Genomic DNA, 24,756 nt, shown 5'->3' on the forward strand with positions numbered 1-24,756 from the left:
TCTCATCATCACTGGTTGACGCTCTGCGTGTTCTCATCACTGGTTGACGCTCTGCGTGTTCTCATCACTGGTTGATGCTCTGCGTGTTCTCATCACCACTGGTTGATGCTCTGCGTGTTCTCATCATCACTGGTTGATGCTCTGCGTGTTCTCATCATCACTGGTTGATGCTCTGCGTGTTCTCATCATCACTGGTTGATGCTCTGCGTGTTCTCGTCATCACTGGTTGATGCTCTGCGTGTTCTCATCATCACTGGTTGACGCTCTGCGTGTTTTGTCATCCTCTTGCTGTGTTTCCTTTGCGTGTTGCTTGTATTTGTGGGCTGTAGTGACAGTGAAGGGCCTCATTTTGTATGATCACTATTTAGATCCCAGAGGGAGCAGAGATGTGTGGACTCTGAGCTCATGAAATGGGCTCTAACTTTGTATAAAGGTGTCCTGGGTCATTGTTGCTTTGCAAAGTTCTGGGGTGGTCTTGTAACTCAGCAAATTCTCAAAAATCCAGACAAGTCTTCTAGCACAGCACCATGGTTTTATGAAAGGGACAGGCAAGTCTCGGAGTGTGGGTGCCTATGAACCCAGAGCTACTTTTATAACAGATTGAGATTTAGATCACATCACCACCGCTGTGTTGTTATTACCCACTAGTAGGTTTACCAGGGGTTATATTTATAGGTAGTTATAGGTCGTTATGGTAACCATCATTTCATTTAATAAAGGTACTTGCTTTGGTTCTCTTCTCTTCCTTCTCCTCTCCGCTTCCCTCCTCCCTCTCCTCCCTCTCCTCCCCTCTCCCCTTTCCCCTTGCCAGCTAGTTCCTTCAGAAGTCAGTCCAGGTCCTACTTCAGGACTACCCATCCCTTTTTTTTCCCCTCTATGAACAACCCTAAACGGCTATTGAGAGTAGTGAGACTTGTTTCGTTTAGAGAAAATTATTGGTCTTGTTCTGAAATCAGAGGCCATATCATCATCTGGAAGACACAGCAGATAAGAATGGGATTATAGATAAGGAACTCTAAATGGTGTCCTCAAGGAGAAGGTATTGGGCAAGTGCTTCTGGGATGTTCTGGAGTCCTACTTGAGTAGAATAGTAAGACTGTGAATGTATTAGTATTTATTTCACTCACACCCTTACCTAGAATTTCTTGACTGTTTTCAAAGGCAGGTTGGGGAACTACCTAGTACCAGGGTGGCAGGGAGTTAGGGAGAAGGCTCAGCATTGTGGTACAAGAAATGGATCCCAGGCTCCTGGCGACTGGAGCACGTTCATCACGCTCAACGTGATTGAAAGTTAACAGGGACCAGAAAGAATTGTTTCACCTAATTCACGCGCATACGTGTGTGTGTGCGTGTGTGTGTGTGTGTGCGCGCGCATGTGCATGCCAGTGCCATTCATGGGGCTGAACTCAGCCTGGGTTTTGGCTAAGCTTTTTTGTGCAAGGCTTAGTGCTCTACGACTTTGGTGGTTAATGGGAGGGAAGAGGGTCAGGACTTTCAAACTGTGACCCTTGCTCTCAGCCCCCTGAGTAGCCGGGACCGCAGGCGCGAGCCACCTGTGCCCAGCTTCACCCAAGTACTTTTCTTTTTATGAACTGTGTTGACACAGCATGTCGAGAGGGCCTGGAATTAAGGCTAAATCTGAAATGGCTCACTTAAAATGTGAAATTAATTCTAGGCACACAGACAAACAAGTATATTTATTGAGTTACCTTTCAGCAGTTTTATGTTTTGGCACAACTTAAAACTGCTTAAAAAGATAGCTTGCCACTTATAAGATAGATCACAGTCTTAAAAGATCCGTGTAGTGGCCCTGTTCCTGTAATCCTAGCTACTCAGGAGTCTGAGATCTGAGGATCCCAGTTCAAATCCTTGTAGAGTGCCACCATGTAGCGGTGCACTCTTTAGATCCACTACACAGCCAGAGGTGTGAGATGTGTGTTCGCCATGCGGACACATTGTACACCTTCCCCATGCTGTTGGGGAGGGGATCCTGTCAGTTTCCCGAGTTACCTGTGCGTCTGTCACTATGAATGGCCAAGTGGGCTGCAACAAGAATACAGCCTGGGGCCAGGGCTTAATTGGTACCAGGTGTAGACAGGGAGACACACAGGTGTGATAGCATGCGTCGCTCCCTAATTGTTTTAATGTTCACAGAGAAGTTAATTGTCAGTGTAGAGCGAGCTAGCAAATTAGGTTCCCAGGGCCTCGGTGTAACGGAGGATAAATGAGGTGTCACGAGTTTCCGATGTGTGCCTCCGACACAGACACTTCTCCTGCGGGAACCAACACGGCTCCCGGGGACTCGGCGATGTGAAGGATGGGCCTTATTCTCACATTAGGGAGCCTGCCTTGCTTTTGCTGATTCGTGTCCACGAGTGGCTTCTCCTTTTAGACGTGCTGTTGGGTGGTTTTAGGGCTGTAACTTGTTGGCAGAAGAGTTGCTCGGAGATGTTGAGATGCGGGAAGATTTCTGTTGCTGGTGTTGAGTGTATTGTACCCCCACCGTGGAACCTCTCACTAATCTTGCTTTTACTAATAGATTCTGGAGCTACCTTCTAGAATCATTATAGTGCTAAGGGAAGTACAATTTTTGAAAAAGACTGTAAAGACAAAGTGTGTGTGTGTGTGCATATTGTCTGCCTGTCTGTCAGAGTCTGTGTGTCTGTTCTGGGGCTTAAACTAACGGATTAGGCACTGTCCTTCAGCGTTTGTTTGTTCAAGGCTAGTGCTCTACCACTTGAGCCACACCTCCACTTCCTTTTTGTGTTTGTCTTGATGGTTCCTTGGAGATAAGCGTTTCAAAGTCATTCTTAGCTGGGCTGTCTTCAAACGTAGATCTCGACTTCTTGCGAATCAAGGATTACAGGGGCCACCATCACCGGGCCCACTTTTGGCTTTTTGTTAGTTAGCTAGAAATAAGTGTCTCAGGGATTTTCTAGCCTGGCTTCAAACCGTGATCCTCAGATTTCAGCCTCCCGAGTAGCTGGGAGTAGCTGGGATGAGTGGTGTATGCCACCAGTGACTGGCAAGAACAGCTCGTCTCCTGACGGCTGCTCTTGAACCATTGCTGTCTTAGTCTGCAGTAGCTGCCCGAGGGCACGGCATGGCTGCTCTCTCATACAGAATAGGTTCATGGTGGTCAAAGTCTAGATCCTGGCATTTTCCAGAGCTTCTGTGGGATACTCAGTGGCCTTCTATAGACCCTGTAGCTTACCTTATAAGCTTGTCTGTGAATGCATGGCTTTATAATTAGGCCGAGATCGTTGGTGTTTGCTTGCTTTTCAGAGGCTTGAATTGACCTCATCTGCCCGTGAGGTCCACGACCCTCTTGTGGAACAGCGGGGAAAGGGCCTCTTCGTTCTGCGTGTTTGTTTTTAACTTGGTTCTATATCCTGAATCGTATGTAACACATAAGGTGTAGAAAAATCATTATGGTTTCAGAGCTTCAGTTTGTTTTGAAAACACTGTGCTTTCTGATCTTGGTTTGCTCAGGTTTGTCAGACCTCCCCTGAGCCGACTAACTCCTTGAGTCCTTGTAGAAAAACATAAGGTAAAGAAGACAATTCTGTTTATTTCTTCACAGAATTTTAAGACAATGGAAAACTTATACACAGTCTGGGAATCCCAGTCCTCAGGACATTTGTAACAGAAGTCTGCCCAGTATTTACCGTGTTGGAGGAAATGCTGGCAGATACTTGCATGTTACCAGATGCAAGGTGACATCAGCACTGCGTTTCTTGGCTGGGACGAGCCTATCAGTCAGTGTGGAAACACTGCTCCTTGTGTTGATCAGAAAAAATGGATTCGCGATTAAATATTTATCTGGCAGATGAATATTTGACAAATGAATTCTAGGTGGCGAGTGCTGTCTGGAGGCCTAGGTGCTGAGTGGCAGGCTGTGGCTTGTGGCTGGGCAGAAGGGCCTGTCGGCGCCATCCCCTAAGTGTCAGGATGCGTGAGTAAAAGGGCGGGGAGCTCACACTCCTCCGGCCAGGGGCTCTTGACTGTTGCTGTAATTGCTGTTTCCAGCGCCGAGCTCTTGTGCTGCCAGGTGGGTCAGTTGTTTCATTCTGGGCGGCAAAGCATGTACTGTCTTGGTCGTGGGGCCTGGACGCAGGGCCTGTGCACGCTTTCTCACCGAAGCTTGGGGCCTCATCCGCTGAGTCGCACCTCCACTTTTTGAGTTTTAGTGATTACATGGAGATAAGAGTCTCAGGGACTGTCCTGCCGGGGCTGGCCTGAAACCAAGATCCTCAGATCTCAGCCTCCTGAGTAGCTAGGATGACCAATGTGAGCCACTGGTACCTGGCTTCATGAAAAATATTTTTTTTGGGGGGGGCGGTCCGGTTGTGGGGCCTGAACTCTGGGCCTGAGCACTGTCCCTCAGCTCTTCAGCTCAAGGCTAATAATGCTCTACCACTTGAGCCACAGCACCACTTCCGGCTTTTTTCTTTTTGCTTATGTGGTGCTGAGGAATCGAACCCAGGGCCTCAGGCATGCAAGGCAAGCGCTCTACCACTGAGCCACCTTCCCAGCCCAAAAAGTGTGTTATTTATTCATTTACTTACTTACATATTTATGTATTTAGTTGTTTAGTGCAGATCCTGGGCTTGAATGCGGCCTGGGTGCTGTCCCTGAGCTTCTTTTGCTCAACACTAGTACTCTACTAGTACTTGAGCCACAGCTCCACTTGCGGTTTTCGTTTTGTTTTGTTTTTGAGTAGTTTATTACAGATGGGAGTCTCACGGACTTTTCCTGCCTAGCTTGGCTTTGAACTGTGATCCTCAGATCTCAGCCTCCTTAGTAGCTAGAGTTACAGGCGTGAGCCACTGGTGCCTGGCAAAAAATATGGTTTGTTTTTTTAAAGGTTGCTTTGGCCTTCTCCCAGATTTGAGTGCAATTGTGTCTTCTGGGTTTGGAATGCGTGAGTGTTTATCACACACGTTCTTTTGGCAAGGGTTCTTCTTACGTATGTGTTAGATAACAGAACCTACATAGATGCTCTGTGGTAGGGAGTCGGAGGAGCAGAAGGACAGTCAGTACTCAGGCCTTGCCGTCTCTAGGATGTGTGTGAGTGGTTTGGGCGACCGTCCCAGTGCCGTCTTGCCAGCACGGCCAGTGGGGGAGGCCCGAGGCGGGAGCAGGGACAGTCCCACATCAGGGTTTCCTGGCCGGTGGCACAAAGCAAAACACTTAATGTTGCCGCCAGGGTAGCGCATTAGGCTGGAGCTATTTGCTGACAGCAAGAGCAATCGCCATATCCGCGTCAGGGCTAGAAAGCCGGGCAGTCTCTCCCAGAAAACTGTTGGTGGGAACAAAGTGTCAGGCTGGGGTTCCTCTTAGGTGGAGGGGCCTGCCAGGGGTCCCCCTGCAGCCGGAATTGATTGTGTAATATCAAAGGCATGAAGAGACATCTTGTCTCCTAAACCCATGGAAGTGTGCCGGCTGCACGGGACCAATTTTGAGATATAAGCAAGGTTGCTAATTACGAGGCCAGCTGAAATACAGAGAAACTTCTCAGAGCTTTTCAAGACTCCTTTAGCTTCCAGGCCCCATGCAAGCTGCTCAAGCGGAAATGACAGTAGTAACTTCTAACTCGTGGAAGCATAGGTCCACTGGCAGAAGCGTTTCAGACAGAAATCACATTGTTCCTTACACAGAGGTGTAGTTTATTTTGAATCTACAATTCCACTTGACATCATTTTAAAACTACGTCGTTCAAAAGCTGTCTTGGAATGGTCGAGCGGTCCAGAGACCCAGTGCTGGTTGGGTGGGACGGCTGTGAAGACGGCCTGTGGGGAGAGGCTGGGCACTGCCGGCATTGACTGAGTCATTGTACACACGTAAGGTCGAGAAAGACACTGTTCTGCTCCTGGTACATCTGCTTAGAGTCTGGAGCACTCGGGCGGATTCATGTATGTACGTGTATTTAATGAATTAACTTACTTATTTAATGCTGGTATTTAATTTTTCTACTCAGTGCTGGTGCTCTACCGCTTGGGCCATCCCTCCACTTCTGGCCTTTCTCTGGTTAATTGGAGAGGAGTGTGGGGGACTGTCCTCCCCTGGCTGAGGAGCTAGGATTGCAAGTGTGAGAGTGCTCTTCTGTTTGTCCTTGTCCAGTCGTGATGTTGGAGTGGAGAGGTTAGGAAGGGCATGTTTCTAGCGGACATTGATCAAGGTGATTAGTTCAGGGCTCCTCCGCCTGAGCAGTCACGAGTCGCAGGGCTCAGGGGGCTCAGCGACTGCCCCCAACCCCTGAAGTAGATGGCCAGGCTTCAGATCGCCTTTGGGTGGGAGCCCTCGAGGGGAGAACCAGCTCCCTGGCAGATTACCTCTTGGAAGTAAGAAATGAAAATGCACAGCTTTTGGAGGAAGATACTACCATAAAATACTTGCTCCAGGTGCTTTGGGTTGTTTTGATGTGGTCCTTCTGAAAGGTTTCCCCCAACTTTTTCTGATTTAAATTACAGCAGAGAAAAGTAAAATAATTGTCTGTTGACTCTGGTGTGCACGCACGCACGCATGTGCACACGCACGCATGTGCACACGCACACATGTGCACACGCACACGCGCCCCTCTGGATTCTCAAACACCCCGCTGAAAGCGGGGTTATCTAGGCTTTGTGAAAGGCAGTTTTTGCGCAGCTCATTCAGCATTGTTCAAGGCTGTGACACATCACTGAACAAATTTCCCCCTTGCATATGCTAATCCTGTGCTTAAAAGACCTCATTGTAGCTCTCTGCTGTGGCGTGAGGGGGGATGGGAATTGAAGGGCTGTCAGATCATGTCATGTGACCCCCCAGCCCCCCAAATGTCTAAAATGCCTGTTTTCTTTGGGTCAGCAGTTCCCACTCAGCATATGCCAATGAAAGTATCCCTGTGTGGTTTGTGGAAAGATTAGCCTTGTTCCTGCTTGTGTGGGGGAGCTGGTCTTGCCGTTGAAGATACTCCCCAGCTGAGATTTCTCCCTTGGGGCTCAAGTTTCAGTGCTGTTGGTGAGCACCAGCAAATCTTATTTTCAACAATGAATTAAAAAGCATTCAAAAGTTCCTTTATTGTAGCAGTGGAGAATGTGATTTGCCTTTTAGGAAACCACACAGTTAACCCCACCTGCCTTCTTTGTGTCTCCTTGGAGTGGTACACAGTGACTCTTGACTGTGAGGACGATGCCTAATGGGGTAATCTCAGGACTGGCTTGTAGCCTTGTTCCTGGCCTGACTGAGTACCGTGCAGTGTGAAAGAGTAGAACCATGTCCACACTCCCACAGCAGGCCCCGTTTTCCCGCACTAACTGAGCCAAAGCACGTTCTGAGTGAGTAGTGTCTGGAAGACCCACGGGGATAATGGTTTGATTGCCTGAGGCAGGGTCCTTTTAAGTGCAGAAAGCTCTATAAATGTTTGCCATCAGAGTCTTTAGACAGATGACTTGCAGGGAATGAAGGGCTGTATAACCATCACCTTTCTAAAACAGCTGTCACGTCCAGGCTGAGATTCCATGTGTACACAGAGGTCTGGGAAGGAACCTTTGATTAATTGCTCTCTTTCTCTCTTTCTTTTTTTTTTGGTCTTGTAGAGTAATTCCCTCTTGGTTCCAGACAGCTTAAGAGCCACCGATAAACGCAGAAATGGGCCTGAATTTTCCAATGACATCAAGAAAAGAAAAGTGGATGATAAGGATTCCAGCCACTACGTAAGTAAATAAAAGACTTCAAATAATGTTTGTTTGCTTACTGCTCACCTTCAAGTGAGAATCTCCTTGTACTCCAAGATCTCCATGATCATTTCACATCTGTTAAAATAATTCTATCTAAAGAGAGCAAGTTCTACATGGTGTAGCGTATTATTTCTCTCAGGACTATAAGTTATACTCATTTTGGGGCTTTGTTTTATATCTAGACTCTGCTTTCTTACTGCTCATTTAGATGGGCCATGGAAATGTCAGGCTGGTGGCACACACCAATAATCCCAGCACTTAGGAGTCTGAAGCAAGAGGATTGTCAGTTCAAGGCCAGGCTGGGCTACGTTGTAATACCTATCCTCCCAAAAAACAAAAAAAATGAAGGCTTCAAGTAGAGCTTAGTGGTAGTGCATGCCCTGCCTGTCTAAGGCCCTGGGTTTGCACTGTACCAGACACTGCTTCTAGAAGGGCCCCATCCCCTCATCTATGAAACCTCAATTTTTAGTTTTTTTTTCTTCTTTTGGTACTGGAGATCAAGTCAAGCATCTCATGCATGCTAAGTAAGTGTCTACCCCCGAGTACCATTCCCAGCATCAAATGTTACTTTTGAATGAAGACTGCATTTCTTTTTTCTTTTTTTCAGTCCCAGGGCTTGAACTCAGGGTCTGGGTGCTGTGCCGGAGCCTCTTGGTGCTCAAGGCTAGCGCTCTACCACTTGAGCCACAGCACCACTTCTGGCTTTTTTGAGTAGTTTATTGGGTCTCATGGACTCTTCCTGCTCGGGCTGGTTTTGAACTCTGATCCTCAGGTCTCAGCCTCCTGAGCAGCTAGGATGACAGGTGTGCAGCGCAGGCGCCCGGCTGCATTTCACTTTGTCCTGGCTGGCTCTGTCCGGTTAGTGGCTACTCCTGCTCAGCGAGAGCACACAGTTTTGGTGTCGCGAGCGATCTTCCTGGTGGCTATTCTGGTGGCAGAGGTGTGTTCTGAAGCAGGTGAGCGCGCTAACTCTCCTGCAGTGGAACAGGTGTCAGGAGTGCAATCACGAAGATAGTCAGTGAGCGTCACATGACTGGAGACGCATGACACAACAGCTGACCCCACACTCGGGGGCGCCAGGCCCGACGGCCACTGGCTGTGGACTGGGAGGGGGGTGAGGAAATCATAAGCACTATAGCCAGCGCGTGAGTTGGAGTTGCTCTGTGCGTCTCTGCAGTGCCTGTCCCAGCTCAGGTGCGTTCACAGGGACAGCAGGCGAGTGCAGGGCTGAACTGGCCCCTGGAGCAGGGCCCTCGGCTCTGTGGCTGTGTAGGTCTCTGTCTCCTGCGGGCTTGAGTACCAACTCAGGTTAAGGCCACAGCTCTTCGTTCTTAGATGGATTGTTTATTTGTTTTTATATGTTCATTCTTTGAACAATGTTACTATTCTTCAGCAGCTCTACAAAGGGATTTCAGTTCAGCACATCCATTCAAAGGTCAGTGTATGAGCACAGTGGGGTTGTTTTGTTAGATTCTTGTGACTACATCTCAATGAGTTGTATGTCGCCATCTCCATTTTATAGGTAAGAAATATTCCTAGTGGCTTTGAAGTGATTTGCCAAAGGCCACAGGGCCGTGTGAACATCACTGCTTCCTGAGTTGCCGCCTCAGATCCCTAAACCCAGTCCTAGGGTGCACTTCCCAGAGGCCCTTGGGTTAGTCTGCAGTTCACACTTACGTTTGATAACACCCTAAGAACCAAACCATCGGTTCCACTCAGCCTTGTACATGCTGTTTTTTAAAAAAAATCTTCCAGTACTGGGCCTGAACTCAGGGCCTTATGCTTCCTCCACTTAATGCTGGTACTCTACCACTTGAACCATACCTCCACTTCTGGCTTTTTAATGGTTAATTGAAGCTCACAGATTTGTAGGTAGGCTTGGAAACTTGATCCTCAGGTCTCAGCCTCCTGAGTAGCTAGGATGACAGGCGTGAGCCTCCAGCGCCGGCTTTGCCCTCCTCCTGTGTCATTAGCATATGCCCTCCGCTGGTGTCCCCTTTGGAACATTAGTAAGGATTCATAACAAGTAGGTGGTCTAGGCCATACAGAAATGGAGAGGTTTTGTTCCTTTCCGTGGGACTCATGCGTGCCCTGTGGCTGGTCAGGACAGGCCTAGCAGCCACATCTTAGCATGGCCCTTTGTGGCCTGCTCGTGTTCAGCGCATCAGGTTGTGAGGCTGGTGGCGAGATCACAGTGAAGAGTCTGGGTTACAAGGCCTCGCATCTTCGATGGCAGACGCTTACTATACCTGAAGCCTTCCATTGGCAGAAGAACCTAATACAAAGCCAGGATTTAAATTCTAGAGGACTCAGTTATATGCTTCAGAGATCAGAGAGAGAGAGGGAGGGAGGGAGGGAGGGAAGAAGAGGAAGAAGGAGAGGGAGAGGGAGGGAGGGAGAAAGAGGGAGGAAGGAAGGAGAGAGGGAGTCTGGATAGCGGGTAATAGAGTAGAATGGCTAAGCTGTAGTATTCTGTGTCACAGTAATGTGGCTGAAAAGTTGGCAACAACCTGTTACATGTTTTCTGAGGAATCGGAAGAGGAAAGGATAGGGAAAGCTAGGTGTTTGTGTGTAGATCCCTAAGTACTCAGGAGGCTGAGATCTGAGGAGCAAGGTCCAAGTCAGCCTGGGCAGGGAAGTGTGAGGTTCTGACCTTACCAAAGCCAGACGTGGGGGTGTGGTTCAAGTGATAGAGAGCCAGCCTTGAGTGGGAAATCTGCTTGGTAGCACCTGGCCCTGAGTTCAAGCCCGTGTACTGGCACCAAAAATAAAAATAAAAAATGGAAAGAAGGAAGAGAGAAAGAAGTGAAAATGTTAATTATCCCATTTTGATCATTACACACTATGTGCACATAGACAGTTACATATCCTATAAATATACAGTTACATCCATTAAAAAGAAAAAGAATTTTTAAAATCACAAAGAAGAACCATTCCAATAAAGTAATGTTGCTGCTTTTAGCCAGCTCAGCCCATGTAATGTGTGGTCATTTTTATAACTTCTTGTTTCTCTTTCTCTCTGTTTGCCACTACCTACTTTACCAACTGAGACAGGTTGCGTTCTAGGGGCTTTTCTAAGAGAAAACAAAATTTTCTTTATTAGTGGGTTTTCCTCTTGAAAATACTGCTCTCAGTAGACTGTTGTTTTGGATTGTGCTGGCTGCTTATCATTTTATGTTGGCACTGCAGGGTTGCATGTGCCCTTGCAGCAATGCGAGCAGTACGCGTACCCGTCATCGAAAGAACTCAGGCCTCCCTCGAGTCTGGGAGCATGTAAGGGTGTGACTGACAAGCAGCGCTGAAGTCGGGAGGTTGTAGAGTCGAGGGCAAATGTACTCTGGACTGGGGGCTGGCAGACGGTGGCTGTGCTGATGTGTGTTTGCACTTGTGCATGCTAGTATTTCTCAAGCGTTGTTTGTATCAACCTAACTGACAAGGGCATTGGTAAAAGGGCTTTTAGATAAGAAGCGACAGACCTACCCTTTTTCAATGTATCCTATTTATTTCACATGCATTATATTTATTCTCTAGTTAAGACTGTGAGGCCTTTTGGCTAAGAAAATAGTTTTTGATGAGAGGGTGGCTTGAGGAGTAGAGCACATGGCTGGTAAGTGTGAAGCCTGAGTTCAAGCCCCACCATTGGAGCCACCAAAAATTTAAAAAAAAGAAAAGGAGTAGACTTTTTCAGCTTTCCCAAACTTTGATGTAGGAGTAGCCACCTTTTTAGCTGAACAGCTTCTCTGAATCTGTCCCAAGCTCAGTCCAAGCGTGGCATTTCCATTGATAAGCAAACTTTCCAGCTCTATGACAAGAAAATAAAAGCTGTGTTGTAGGATGGCAGTGCCTTCCAAATACTGCCATCTGTCTTCCTCTCATCTTTCCAAAAAGATGCCAGGCCTCGGAGGAGGAGACTCTGCTGGGGTCTGTGTATAGGGCCTTGTACTTGCTCGGCAGGGCCTACCACTTGAGCCATACCGCCAGCCCACTTTGTTTTTTTTCTTTTCCTTTCTTTGCTAAGTTATGTTGGAGACGCAAACTTTTCTATCTAAGCTGGTTTTGAACCTTGATCCTCTGGATCCCAGCTTCCCGAGAGCAGCCTAGAATACAGGGGTGAGCCACCAGTGCCCAGCTTTTGGGTTTCTTCTTAATAGGCGTTTAGTTGTGGCAAGCTGCAACTCCGTGGGGAAATGGTTTAAGCAAATTTATCTCTATAATTGTGAATTGTCGATCATTGCAAGATTTGTTGACTGTCCTCAAGGGCATGCGGTGGGGATAGCCGTGCATCTCGCTGGACGTCCGATGGGAAAGGCTGTGGCATTCGGCATGCAGACCACTTGCCAAGATTCAGCTAGACTTCCTAAGCCCTTGGGCTGTGCCGAGTATTTGTACCTTGCTGTCTTCACCACAAGCAGATTGTGATTGGATAGCTGGTTTGCTACAGCAGCAGAATTTGCTGTGTGGAACTTTCCAGAGCCACAGGTCAGATGAGACGAGGGGAAGGTGGTGTTGATTGTAAGAGCTGGCACTCTGGACGTGGGTGACACACCCCACAGTAGGGTTTTTTTTTGTTTTGTTTTTTTTTTTTTAGTTTGCTACTGAAACAATGCTTAAAACTCAGTCTTGGTGCTTTTTTTTCAGGACAGCGATGGTGACAGAAGTGATGACAACTTAGTGGTGGACGTGTCCAATGAGGTAACGTTTCCTATCAGTCATCAAAAGGCCTCTTCAGTGAGGTGCGATTCAGGTGGTAGATGCCCAGCCTTGAATGAAGGAGCAGGAGGAGAGCACCTTTGACCTGAGCTTAAGCCCAGTACTGACACAAAACAAAAAAATCCAACTGACACAACCAGTTTTCTTTCAAAAAAATATTGTGGCCTGGGAAATGTAGCTCAGTTTTAGTGTTTGCTTAGCATTCCTGAGGCCAAAAGATAAAACACGTTCCCTTGGTCATTCGGATTCCTAAGTTGGATGTCTGACTCCATTTTTTCTCAACCTCCTCTAGGGAGGGTACTTGGGCAGAAGGCGAATAGGATTGTTTTCTTTGTACATGTTCACAAGTCATTGGTGAGCATCATCTTCCCCTGACAGCCGCACCCCTCACTCGACATAAAGCACTTCCAGTGTGCTTTGCGTCTGTCCGTGACGAGCCACGCCATGAAAACTACCGCTTGTGTTCCCTAAGGACCCTTCCTCTCCACGAGCCAGCCCTGCGCACTCACCCCGGGAGAACGGAATCGACAAAAACCGCCTGCTGAAGAAAGATGCTTCCAGCAGCCCTGCGTCCACAGCCTCCTCGGGAAGTTCTGCTTCTTTGAAGTCCAAAGAAATGAGCCTGGTAGGTAGAGCGCCCAAGAAGGCTTGTTGCTTAAGAGATGTGTTTAAATCCTTAAACAGGGAAACTCCTTCTGTTGTTTGTCTCTATTAGGTGCTTGCTTTTTCTGTTTTGGGCCACGATGAGAGCGTCATGTTTTGCAAATACCCATGACCCAGAGCTCTGTGACGCTTGTGCAGTCAGCAAACAGTCCCCTTGCTTTGCTAAGCTGTCCGTGTACCCTGTGTCTTGCGCTGTCTCGTCAGGCTACGTCATGGAGCATGAGCCTGGGAGAAGTTCATTAAAACTCAAACGTACACAGGGACCTGGGACTGTGGCTGGGAGGTACATCAGGACCTATGTGTTTAAAACACTTGGTGGAGTGTATTGTGGTATACGACTCCAGTCCCAGCTTTTGGGAAGCTAAAGTAGGAAGATCTCAAGTTGTGGCCCAGTTACATAGTAAGTTCCGGGTCAAGGAGCTTGGGGTGCCTAGTGAAATGCTAGGAGTGCACTTGTAATCCTAGCTGAGATCTGGAGGATTGCTGTTTGAAGCCAGACCAAACATTAGTTTGTTGGACTCCATCTCCAACGTGACTGACAAACCGTAGGGCCTGAGTTGCGTGCCACTCAGATGGTATAGCGGCAGCGGAGCGAGCGGTGAGCTGGCGGGCTGGGGGCTTCGCATTCAGCCCCCCTCCCAACTGACCGGAAGGAAAAACACAGAAGACGTGGTCCTGTCCTTGCTCCCGTGGTGCTGGTCACTAGCCGGTCGCCTGTCGCTCTCTCACGGTGCCCCAGGTTCGGTCCCGTTTCTCGGAAGGGGAGAAGGACCCTCGTCATTGGCCACGACTACCCGCCCCTGGGTCCAAGGCTACTGGGAGCTGGTGTGTGACTCGCACTCGGCCCCCCAAGCCCAAGGCCAGGCGGAGCTGTGGCCTCAGGCTTTCCGTGGAAGAGGATGGCCTCGCCAACCCCATCTCTGCTCAGTGTGCGGGAGTCCCTGGCTGGGTCCAGTCTCCCATACATAGGAGGCTCTGTGCTGACCGGGCAGCCATGCAGGAGAGGACATAGAACTCCAGAGGTGTTCTTTTATTTTTGTTCATCATGGGGCTTGAACTTGGGCCTGGGCGCTATCCTTGAGCTTTTTTGCTCAAGGCTAGCGCTCTACCACTTTGAGCTATAGCACCACTAATGGTTTTCTGGTGGTTCATTGGAGATAAGAATCTCTTGGACTTTCCTACCCAGGCTGGCTTTGAACTGTGATCCTCAGATCTCAGCCTCCTGAGTAGTTAGGATTACAGGTGTGAGCCACCGGTGCCCGGCTGGGCATTCTTTTCAGATGTATTTCTCGCATCCAGTGGTATGTGTTAGTGTCTTGTTAGTGTCTCCTGTAACTGCTGGTCTATCAGTCTCCATCCCAGAGCCACCACCTAAAGGCAAAACACCAGGGCCCGTTCCCCCACAGCCGTTCTTGGTGACCTCTGCATGCGTCTCCAGGCGGCTGGGGACTCTCCTCTGGCTGGTCACCATTCTGACTTGGCACCCGGCCAACGTCCACAAGGCTGACGGGAAATTCTTCTTGTGTTGTTGTTGAAGTACAACCGACGGAGGAAGAAGTGTGGTCGTGCTCCATGGCTCAGCTCTGGTTTTAATTCTGGCAGGAAGAGGAAAGGTCAACGTTTCTCGCTCACGAGTTAATGCTGTCAACATTGTGTGGATTTATGAAAATTGGCTGAGGGAGTAGCTAGAAGGTGCCCAGTGTCCCAGCTGCTGTTGTGATAAATTGTGTAATATGGCTTGGATTAAAAATAATACTCATTTAATTTGTTTAATGATACCAGCATGAAAAAGCCAGCACGCCGGTTCTGAAATCCAGTACGCCCACGCCTCGGAGTGACCTGCCAGCGCCGGGCACCAGCGCCACCCCGGGCCTCCGCCCGGGCCTCGGCAAGCCTCCAGCCATGGAGCCCCTCGTCAACCAAGCTGGTACAGCCCCCCTCTTGTTGTGCTGGGTTTCGTGGCTGGGTCTACGTGGCGCTGCGTTTGTGATGCGATTTCCCCACGAATACAAAACACGTTTGCAGTCACCCTCTTCCCTGTGTCTGGGAAGAAAAAGCAAAAAAAGGCACAGTAAGAAACAGATGTTTGTCCTTGGATTTCAGCAGCTGTTTGCTCTCCAACTGTTTGTGTTCCATTTGTCTTTCCTTTTCACACACATAATCTAAAATCCTAGGGACTTCAGATAAAGCTTCTGGTAATCAGTCCCACCCTACGCCCTTTAGCAAACCGTCGGGATAGGACGGAGAGGGCCAGTGTCTGGGCTGCAGTGTACCTGCAGTTGGCACATCTTCGGGCATCGGCGACCTCTCCTTCTGTGGAAGTGGGGAAGACCTCCCCGAGACACCAGGCTGTGAGGACTTTGGGATGTGTAAACTCGGCCTTCCTCACTGGGAGAAAAACCAGAGGCCACCCAGTCCAGGGAAGGCCGGCCCCACCTCAGTCCAAGGAAGGCCGGCCCACCATAATCCAAGGAAGGCCTGCCCCACCTCAGTCCAGGGAAGGCCGGCCCACCTCAGTCCAAGGAAGGCCGGCCCCACCTCAGTCCAAGGAAGGCCTGCCCCACCTCAGTCCAGGGAAGGCCGGCCCCACCTCAGTCCAGGGAAGGCTGGCCCACCTCAGTCCAGGGAAGGCCGGCCCACCTCAGTCCAAGGAAGGCCGGCCCCACCTCAGTCCAGGGAAGGCCGGCCCACCTCAGTCCAAGGAAGGCCGGCCCCACCTCAGTCCAAGGAAGGCCGGCCCCACCTCAGTCCAGGGAAGGCCGGCCCACCTCAGTCCAAGGAAGGCCGGCCCACCTCAGTCCAAGGAAGGCCGGCCCCACCATAGTCCAAGGAAGGCAGGCCCCACCTCAGTCCAGGGAAGGCCGGCCCACCTCAGTCCAGGGAAGGCCGGCCCACCTCAGTCCAAGGAAGGCCGGCCCACCTCAGTCCTCCTAAACGCATGCTTTGGTTTACGTAAATCTAGGATTTGGTTTTCATTTGGAGTTGGTACCAGGGAATGGAAAGTTCGGACTGAAGGAGAAATCTTGGATTTTATCGAGAAAATCTTCTTTTGAGATTAAGTCAGGTAAACTCGGAGCGTCTGTGCCTTGGTTTGCCCTGTCTCAATCGGGTGCACTGGTGCTGATTCACCCTGCTTGCCCCGGCTTCCCAGGCTGCCTGTGCCCGTGAGGAAATGTGCGGGTTGTGCTTTTGGCCGGGGTCCTGGCACCCAGCTGTGGGGACAGGTAGAGCCAGTGTCTAAATTGGAGTTGACACAAACCAATGACACGGGGTCACTGGTTGGCGCTGACAGAGCCGGCCCTGGGAGTCACCTGCACCTCGCGTGTCTTCCAGCAGCCGGTCTGAGGACTCCCCTGGCGGTGCCCGGCCCGTACCCCGCTCCTTTTGGGATGGTTGCCCATGCCAGCATGAACGGCGAGCTGAACAGCCCTGGCGCGGCCTACGCCAGTCTGCACAACATGTCACCCCAGATGAGCGTTGCTGCCGCCGCCGCCGCCGCGGTGGCCTACGGGCGCTCCCCCATGGTAGGGCTGCCGGGGCAGGCAGGCCGGGCCGGGGCCGGGGCTGGGGGGGCAGGCTGGGACGGGGCTGGGGCCGGGGCTGGGGCTGGGGGGGCCGCAGCGTGCAGCGTGCGGCTTCACGGGTGATGGGTGTGGGGCAGCCCGCCGTGGGCTGAGGACAGTGGTTTTTCACCCACCAAAGCACATTAAAGATGTTCCCCCAAACCCCTTCCGGGGTGTAATAGGGAATTACGTACCGGGATCATTCCATTAAAATAGGGCCAAGAAGAAGGAGTCAGGGGGGCATTACAGTCAGTCATTCATTACATTACAGCCAGTCATTACATTACAGTCAGTCAATACATTACAGCCAGTCATTACATTACAGTCAGTCATTACATTACAGCCAGTCATTACAGCCAGTCATTACATTACAGCCAGTCATTACATTACAGTCAGTCATTACATTACAGCCAGTCATTACAGTCAGTCATTACATTACAGCCAGTCATTACAGTCAGTCATTACATTACAGCCAGTCATTACAGCCAGTCATTACATTACAGCCAGTCATTACATTACAGCCAGTCATTACATTACAGCCAGTCATTACATTACAGCCAGTCATTACATTACAGCCAGTCATTACATTACAGCCAGTCATTACATTACATTACAGCCAGTCATTACATTACAGCCAGTCATTACAGTCAGTCATTACATTACAGCCAGTCATTACATTACAGCCAGTCATTACATTACAGCCAGTCATTACATTACAGTCAGTCATTACAGTCAGTCATTACAGTCAGTCATTACATTACAGCCAGTCATTACATTACAGCCAGTCATTACAGCCAGTCATTACAGCCAGTCATTACATTACAGCCAGTCATTACATTACAGCCAGTCATTACAGCCAGTCATTACAGCCAGTCATTACATTACAGCCAGTCATTACAGCCAGTCATTACAGTCAGTCATTACATTACAGCCAGTCATTACATTACAGCCAGTCATTACATTACAGTCAGTCATTACATTACAGTCAGTCATTACAGCCAGTCATTACATTACAGCCAGTCATTACATTACAGTCAGTCATTACAGCAGTCATTACATTACAGCCAGTCATTACATTACAGTCAGTCATTACAGTCAGTCATTACATTACAGCCAGTCATTACATTACAGCCAGTCATTACAGTCAGTCATTACATTACAGTCAGTCATTACATTACAGCCAGTCATTACATTACAGTCAGTCATTCATTACATTACAGCCAGTCATTACATTACAGCCAGTCATTACATTACAGCCAGTCATTACATTACAGTCAGTCATTACATTACAGCCAGTCATTACAGCCAGTCATTACATTACAGTCAGTCATTACATTACAGCCAGTCATTACATTACAGCCAGTCATTACATTACAGCCAGTCATTACATTACAGCCAGTCATTACATTACAGTCAGTCATTACAGTCAGTCATTACAGCCAGTCATTATATTTCAATACAGCCAAGAGGAAGGAGTCAGTCATTACATTACAGTCAGTCATTACATTTCAATACAGCTAAGAGGAAGGAGTCAGTCATTACATTACAGTCAGTCATTACATTTCAATACAGCCAAGCGGAAGGAGTCAGGACATTACAGTCAGTCATTACATTATAGTCATTACAGTCAGTCATTACATTTCAATACAGCCAAGAGGAAGGAGTCAATCATTACAGTCAGTCATTACATTACAGTCAGTCATTACATTACAGTCAGTCATTACATGTTAAAGCACTTTTTTTATTTGAAGGCAATGAGATGATTCTAGAAGCTCACAGAACCCTTTACTTCCTTTCATTTTCTTAAGCTCTTTTTCTCCCTCTCTAAATGTAAGGGAAATACATTGGAAAAGACAGCTTTGGGGATTTGGGGGTTTGTTTTTTTTGGTGCTGGTATTGGGGCTTGAATTTAGTGATTTGTCTCTCCACTTTTTTTTTTTTAACTGATGCTTTACCACTTGAGCCACATCTCTGCTCTGGCATTTTGCTGGTTTGTTGGAGATGGAATCTCAGTGGACTTTCTGTCTGGGCTGGCTTTGCACCGCCATTCTCCAGGTCTCAGTGTCCTGAGTAGCTGGTGACACAGGGTGAGCTGCAGGCATGTGCCCACGCCTGCCCTCTAAAGGGAGTAGCAAGGTGTAGGTAGGTAGGGGAGTTACATGGGGTTACACAAGGGCAGGCTGAAGGCGTGCGGGCAGAGTCTTCCTCCCCGCCTCCTCCACTGCACACAGCCCAGCTTTGACCAAGTAGATACAAAACTGCATTTGAAGAGTGAATTGCATTGCATCAGAGAAGGAATGGAGTGTCACTTCCAGCAGCAAACTGAAATCTGTTGACAACCTGAAATGTGTCATGTACTATTCCTTCCCTGCCCTCTTCAACGACCATTTCTCCCATTGACGACGATGTCAAGTAAAGCTCAGAGTTCTCTCCCCGTGTGGAGGAACCACTGAGGGAGTAATTGCTGTCATGCAGGAGCAAGAGGGACTCCACAGAACACTCTGTGGCATCAACTTGAAGGAGGATACTTCTGATCCTCACCATTGGGGAGATGCCCTTGGCACCTGACCGCCCAGCACAGCTCCTACGGTAGCCCAGAGTGTCCACACTGCTGGCTTTTCCAGTACCCGGCTCTGGCTTGCTGTGCCCATGATCTCCCCTGGAAGCCTGTGCTCTGCACAGAGAGGCTAAGCCTTTCTCCGTCTCTCAGCAAGGAAGCGTGTCCTGGGCGGTTCAGAGGTGGTCCTGGCGTCCAGTCTACCTTTCCTATTCCTGTTGATAGGGCGTTGGGGGACATAGTGCAAAGCGGATGTTCACAGAGTGTCTGTGTGGCATAAACTGGGTCTTCCTTGCTTCATTCTTTATTTCAGGTTGGGTTTGATCCTCCTCCGCACATGAGAGTACCTGCCATCCCTCCCAGCCTGGCGGGGATCCCCGGGGGAAAGCCGTAAGTACCTCTGTGCTGGTTCGGCTTGTTTCAAAGGCAGTGTGGTGTCAGCAGGGTGGAATTCCAAAGGGAGGACAGGCATGGGCGTTTCCAAGGAGACTTCTGGTGTCTTTTCCTGAGGAGTGTTAACACTTGCTATAAATAGGCCGCCTGGAGGTGTCATGCCTCTGGCTTCTCCCTGTGGGTGAGCTCATGCGTTCTAGTTATTTCTGGAGGGAAGCTGTTGGAGATGAGGACGTGGTGGGAGGGAAGAGCTGGAGGTGGTTGGCCTTCCTTACTTGACCTTCCTCAGCAAGCTGCTGTGCCTGGGCGTGCGCTCGCAGGGTAACTGGCAGAGATGCGTTACCCCGTGTGCAGTTCTGTGGGTGGGGAGCTGTCAGGAGCTCTCTGCAGTCTCAGAGACTTGAAAGGTGTCAGTGCCAACTTCTCCTTATTCGGTGAAAAGAAATTATCTGATGGATCAGACCTATGGGAACCAGCATCCTACACTGACTCTCCTGGATAGTGTCTTTCCTTTCTTTCTCTTTTTATTTTTTTGTGCCACTACTGGGTGGACCTTGAACCAGGGCCATGGCCCTCTCCCTTAGCTTTGTGTTTCAAGCTGGTGCTTTACCACTTGAGCCACAGCTCTACTTCTGGGTTATTTTATTTTTTTATCGTTGTATATTCACGTAGATTTTATTTTAAAAAATCCACCTGAGAATTTCCTTTTCTAAAGTGTTGTATAGAGTTTTCATAGACAACATGTACTTGTAGTGTAGGTGTTATAGCAGTCTTTCCTCAGTAGTCTACAACCCACCGAAGTGTCAGGACCTCTTTCTCACACACACACACACACACACACACAAGCACACACATACACACACACACTGAACACATAGTCAAGTCATTTCTCATCTGAGTATGTTTCCTTCTGGATTTTCTTGGTGGTTACTTGGAATTAAGAGTTTCACAGACTTCCCTACCCTGGTTAGCTTCAAACCCTGATCCTCAGATCTCAGCCTCCAGAATAGCTAGGATGACAGGTGTGAGCCACCGGCCCTCAGCCCCAGTACGGTGTTGATGGGTGCGTCAGCCTGTGTGGTAACAGTCAGACACGGAGTGGTTTATGGGGAGCTAGAGGCCCAGGAGCCCTCAGAACTTAGACCTCAGTTGGATCATAAGCAAAACCACTCGCTTTCTGTGATGTTAGTTTATCAGTAGCATGACTTCAAAGCATCAGTGAGCTTCTCGGCTTTCATGAAGAGCAATATTAAAGTACATCTGTCTGAAATGCTGCAGGTACTCTCTTCTTGCCTTTTGCCATGGTAAAATTAGTAGCAGTCCTTTGGACATGTTGACTTTCCAAATAAGAAATCCTAATGGGACTTACCTTGTCCCCGCCCCTCGCCCCCTCCCCGCCTTGTTTGTTTGTTTTTTGGGGACTGCTAGGTGTTATTGTGTAGCCCTTGTTTGTTTGTTTTTTGGGGACTGCTAGGTGTTATTGTGTGGCCCCGGACAGCCTTGTTTGCTTGTTTTTTGGGGACTGCTAGGTGTTATTGTGTGGCCCTGGACAGCCTGGTACTCAGCCTTGAACCTGAGGCCCCCCTGCCCCGCCGCCGGGCATTTCTGGTGGCACGCGTCTGGTCGTCTTCGGTCATGTCACGCCGCCTTTATGCGGCTGCCCTCAGCGGTTACCTCTGTGCCACCTGCATATCGCATCCCCCCACGATTTGGGGGGTCTGTTCGCCCGCGAGGTGAGGCGCTGGGTGAGAGGCTGGCCTCCCGGCCTCCCGCCAGCTCAGCTCAGCACGCCCCGGCTGCCCTTCTCACCTCCCACCCCAGGGCTCACGTCGAGATGAGACGTGCTCCCCACCGGAAGTCTGCAGAGGTGACAAATGGATGGAAGAGGGGTAACCATCAGAGTGCGGGTGAGCTGCTGTGTGTGTGTGTGTCTGTGTGCATGTGCATGTGTGTGCGCATGTGTGTGTGCGTGCGTGTGTGTGTGTCTGTGCATGTGCATGCGCGTGTGTGAGTGTGTGTCACGCGCTCAGGCATCAGGCACGCCCTCTGACAACCTCCCCTGTCCTTGGGCCCCCTGGGGGCGTGGTTACTTCTCCTGTGACTCCTCACAGTGAAGGTTTGTTGTAATCCAGCCGGACTGGTGAGCAGACAAAGGGCAAATGAATAGTGTCACCCATGAAGCAATAGTATATATTAGCTGACAGATCTTTGGAGGAATTAATAGACCAATGAAGGCCAAGGTTGACTGAGTGTTAGGGAAAGCCAGCTCCAAGAGTCAGCGGTATACAGAGTTGTCCAGCACTGAGACTCTGTCTTGAGGGTAATAGGAGGAGCGGTGGCCAGGCAAGCCGTGCGCTGCAGTGCTAGGGCAGACGGCTGGTGTGCAGGGCACGTGCGGTTTGGACCCTACTCCTTAGTGTGTGTGTGTGTGTGTGTGTATGTGTGTGCTAGTGTGACTTGAAGCAGAAGAGAGTAATATGCTAATTAGAGCCAAATGGTTTTAGCTTCTAAGCAACTTCCCTATTTCTGTCCAGAGCTGTGTGAAGCCTGGTGGAGGAAGTTCTGCTGAGAGTCCTTTGCCAGGCCAGCCTGACGTCTCAGAGAACAAGCCCACCATGGTGGCAGAGGCCTGCCATCCTGGTGGAGGAAGTTCTGCTGAGAGTCCTTTGCCAGGCCAGCCTGACGTCTCAGGGAACAAGCCCACCATGGTGGCAGAGGCCTGCCATCCGGCCCCATGGATGGCTTACAGAGGAACATTGTGGTATGAGACCCCATCAAAACAGCTAAAGGAAGTAAAGGACTGGAGCTGAGGCTTACATAGTAGAGTGTCTGACTCACACATGCAAAGGCCTCTGGTAGTTTGGATTTAAAAAAAATGGGGGAAGCTAGGATTACAATGTAGGGACACAGACACAAAACGATAGCATCAAGCTAAGATTCACCTGTGCCAAGATTCACCTGTGCTAAGATTCACCTGTGCCAAGATTCACCTGTGCCGATTCACCTGTGCCAAGATTCACCTGTGCCAAGGTTCACCTGTGCCAAGATTCACCTGTGCCAAGGTTCACCTGTGCCAAGATTCACCTGTGCCAAGATTCACCTGTGCCGATTCACCTGTGCCAAGATTCACCTGTGCTAAGATTCACCTGTGCCAAGATTCACCTGTGCCTATTCACCTGTGCCAAGATTCACCTGTGCTAAGATTCACCTGTGCCGATTCACCTGTGCTAAGATTCACCTGTGCCAAGATTCACCTGTGCCAAGATTCACCTGTGCCAAGATTCACCTGTGCCGATTCACCTGTGCCAAGATTCACCTGTGCCAAGGTTCACCTGTGCCAAGATTTACCTGTGCCAAGATTCACCTGTGCTAAGATTCACCTGTGCCAAGATTTACCTGTGCTAAGATTCACCTGTGCCAAGATTCACCTAAGATTCACCTGTGCCAAGATTCACCTGTGCCAAGATTCACCTGTGCTAAGATTAGCCTGTGCTAAGATTCACCTGTGCCAAGATTCACCTGTGCTAATATTCACCTGTGCCAAGATTCACCTGTGCTGATTCACCTGAACTAAGATCACCTGTGCTAAGATTCGCCTGTGCTGATTCACCTGTGATAAGATTCACCTGTCCCAAGATTCACCTGTGCCAAGATTCACCTGTGCGAAGATTCACCTGTGCTAAGATTCGCCTGTGCTAAGATTCACCTGTGCCAAGATTCACCTGTGCCAAGATTCAACTGTGACGGTATTTCTCTAGTCTTGATAAAAATTGCCATTTGATCTCTGGGTCTGAGTTGTCACTGTTTTCTCTCAAACAGAGATATATGGCTTGCAGGTTTTGTTCTGTTCTTTTTTGCCTGTCCTAGTGCTCACATTCAAGGCCCAGGTGCTGTTCCTGAGCTTTTTGCTCCAGGCTGCTGCTCTACCATTGTCCCAAAGTTGTGCTTTTGGCTTTTCAGTGATTAGAGATAAGAATCTCATGGACTTTCCTGCCTTGATTGGCTTTGAACTAGTAGCCTCAGATCTCAGCCTCCTGAGTAGCTGGGATGACAGGTGTGAGCCATTGGTGCTCAGCAAGAATATATTTTTAAACATTACTTTTCCTGTTTGGAGGGAGTCACATTATATGAGAAAAGTGGGATTAATAGCAGAGAGATGAATGATCCAGCTTTGCTGGGATCCCGGATCTGCTGTCTTATTTGTCAGTATTAATCTATTAGCCAGTGTAAGATTGCTGCTTCTGCCTTTTAATAAAGGAACATTGGGTACAGCGCATTCTCCAAGCGTGTGTGGTGACCGGCTGCGGTTTTCCCCGAATGTCGAAGGCTGCTGTGTTTGAAGCGGGTGTCCCGTAGGCGGCGCGGGGCTGAGGCGCGCTGGCCCCCGGGAAGGACGATGCCGGGGACGCTCTCTGTGGTTCGGGTCCCTCCTTTGACGGCCTGCGTCTGGGGACGGAGGGCTGGCCAGGTGTGGTCACGGCCAGCGACACGGACCCACGGTGCTAGGCCCGTCCACCCCAAGACCCCCCGGGCCCGGCCGCTCCATCGTCCGCCGACAGCTCGCACGCCGCCGCGGGCCCCCGCCGCCTGCCAGCGGGCTCTGGACGCTGCCACCTCCCTGAGACCCGCCGCGGGCGGGGGACCCCGGACCGCGTGCGAGGAGTCCCTGCTCCGCCCCATCCGTGCTCAGAGGGGATACGGCGGCGCATGCGTGTGGTGTGCTTCCTCCGAGAGGGAGGCGGCGGAGCGGGGCTGCGGGCCGGCCGCTCAGGGAAGGAGGGCAGGCCGAGAGGGAGGCGGCGGAGCGGGGCTGCGGGCCGGCCGCTCAGACGCCAGGGCCGGCCGCACCTGCTCCGCACAGACGGCGGCCCCGGGCCTCCCCGGCGGGCGAGAACCCGCGCTCCCGGCCAAGAGGCCGGACCCGGCGCGGCGCGGCCTTTGTGAACGAAGGCTCCTCCATTTTCCTCCGCCGCGTCAGGACGCAGGCGTCGGCTCAGAAGCGGCCCTCTCACCTTGATTTCACCCGGAGGCCGGGATGGAGTGGCGTCGCGCAGTCCGCCCCATGAGAATTCACTGTTCGTCGGAGGCAAAGTCTTCCCCTCCGCTGAGAAGATGGTTGGGAGAGAATCTGAGACTAGTGACGAACCCTGGG

At 50.0% G+C, this 24,756-nt stretch overlaps 1 protein-coding gene across 1 annotated transcript in view; it reads left to right on the forward strand.

The window, feature by feature from the left end:
• Nucleotides 1–24,756, forward strand: part of Tle1 (transducin-like enhancer of split 1 (E(sp1) homolog, Drosophila)) — a 109,116-nt gene that overhangs the window by 62,841 nt on the left and 21,519 nt on the right. The window contains exons 7-13 of the mRNA XM_013018474.1: nt 7,578–7,694; nt 12,357–12,410; nt 12,901–13,053; nt 14,874–15,018; nt 16,054–16,155; nt 16,428–16,615; nt 19,525–19,601. Coding sequence (XP_012873928.1) covers nt 7,578–7,694; nt 12,357–12,410; nt 12,901–13,053; nt 14,874–15,018; nt 16,054–16,155; nt 16,428–16,615; nt 19,525–19,601 — 836 coding nt within the window. The remainder of the gene's footprint in view (nt 1–7,577; nt 7,695–12,356; nt 12,411–12,900; nt 13,054–14,873; nt 15,019–16,053; nt 16,156–16,427; nt 16,616–19,524; nt 19,602–24,756) is intronic.

The sequence above is a fragment of the Dipodomys ordii genome, unplaced genomic scaffold (genome assembly GCF_000151885.1).
Source record: "Dipodomys ordii isolate 6190 unplaced genomic scaffold, Dord_2.0 Scaffold40, whole genome shotgun sequence".
Lineage (NCBI taxonomy): Eukaryota > Metazoa > Chordata > Mammalia > Rodentia > Heteromyidae > Dipodomys > Dipodomys ordii.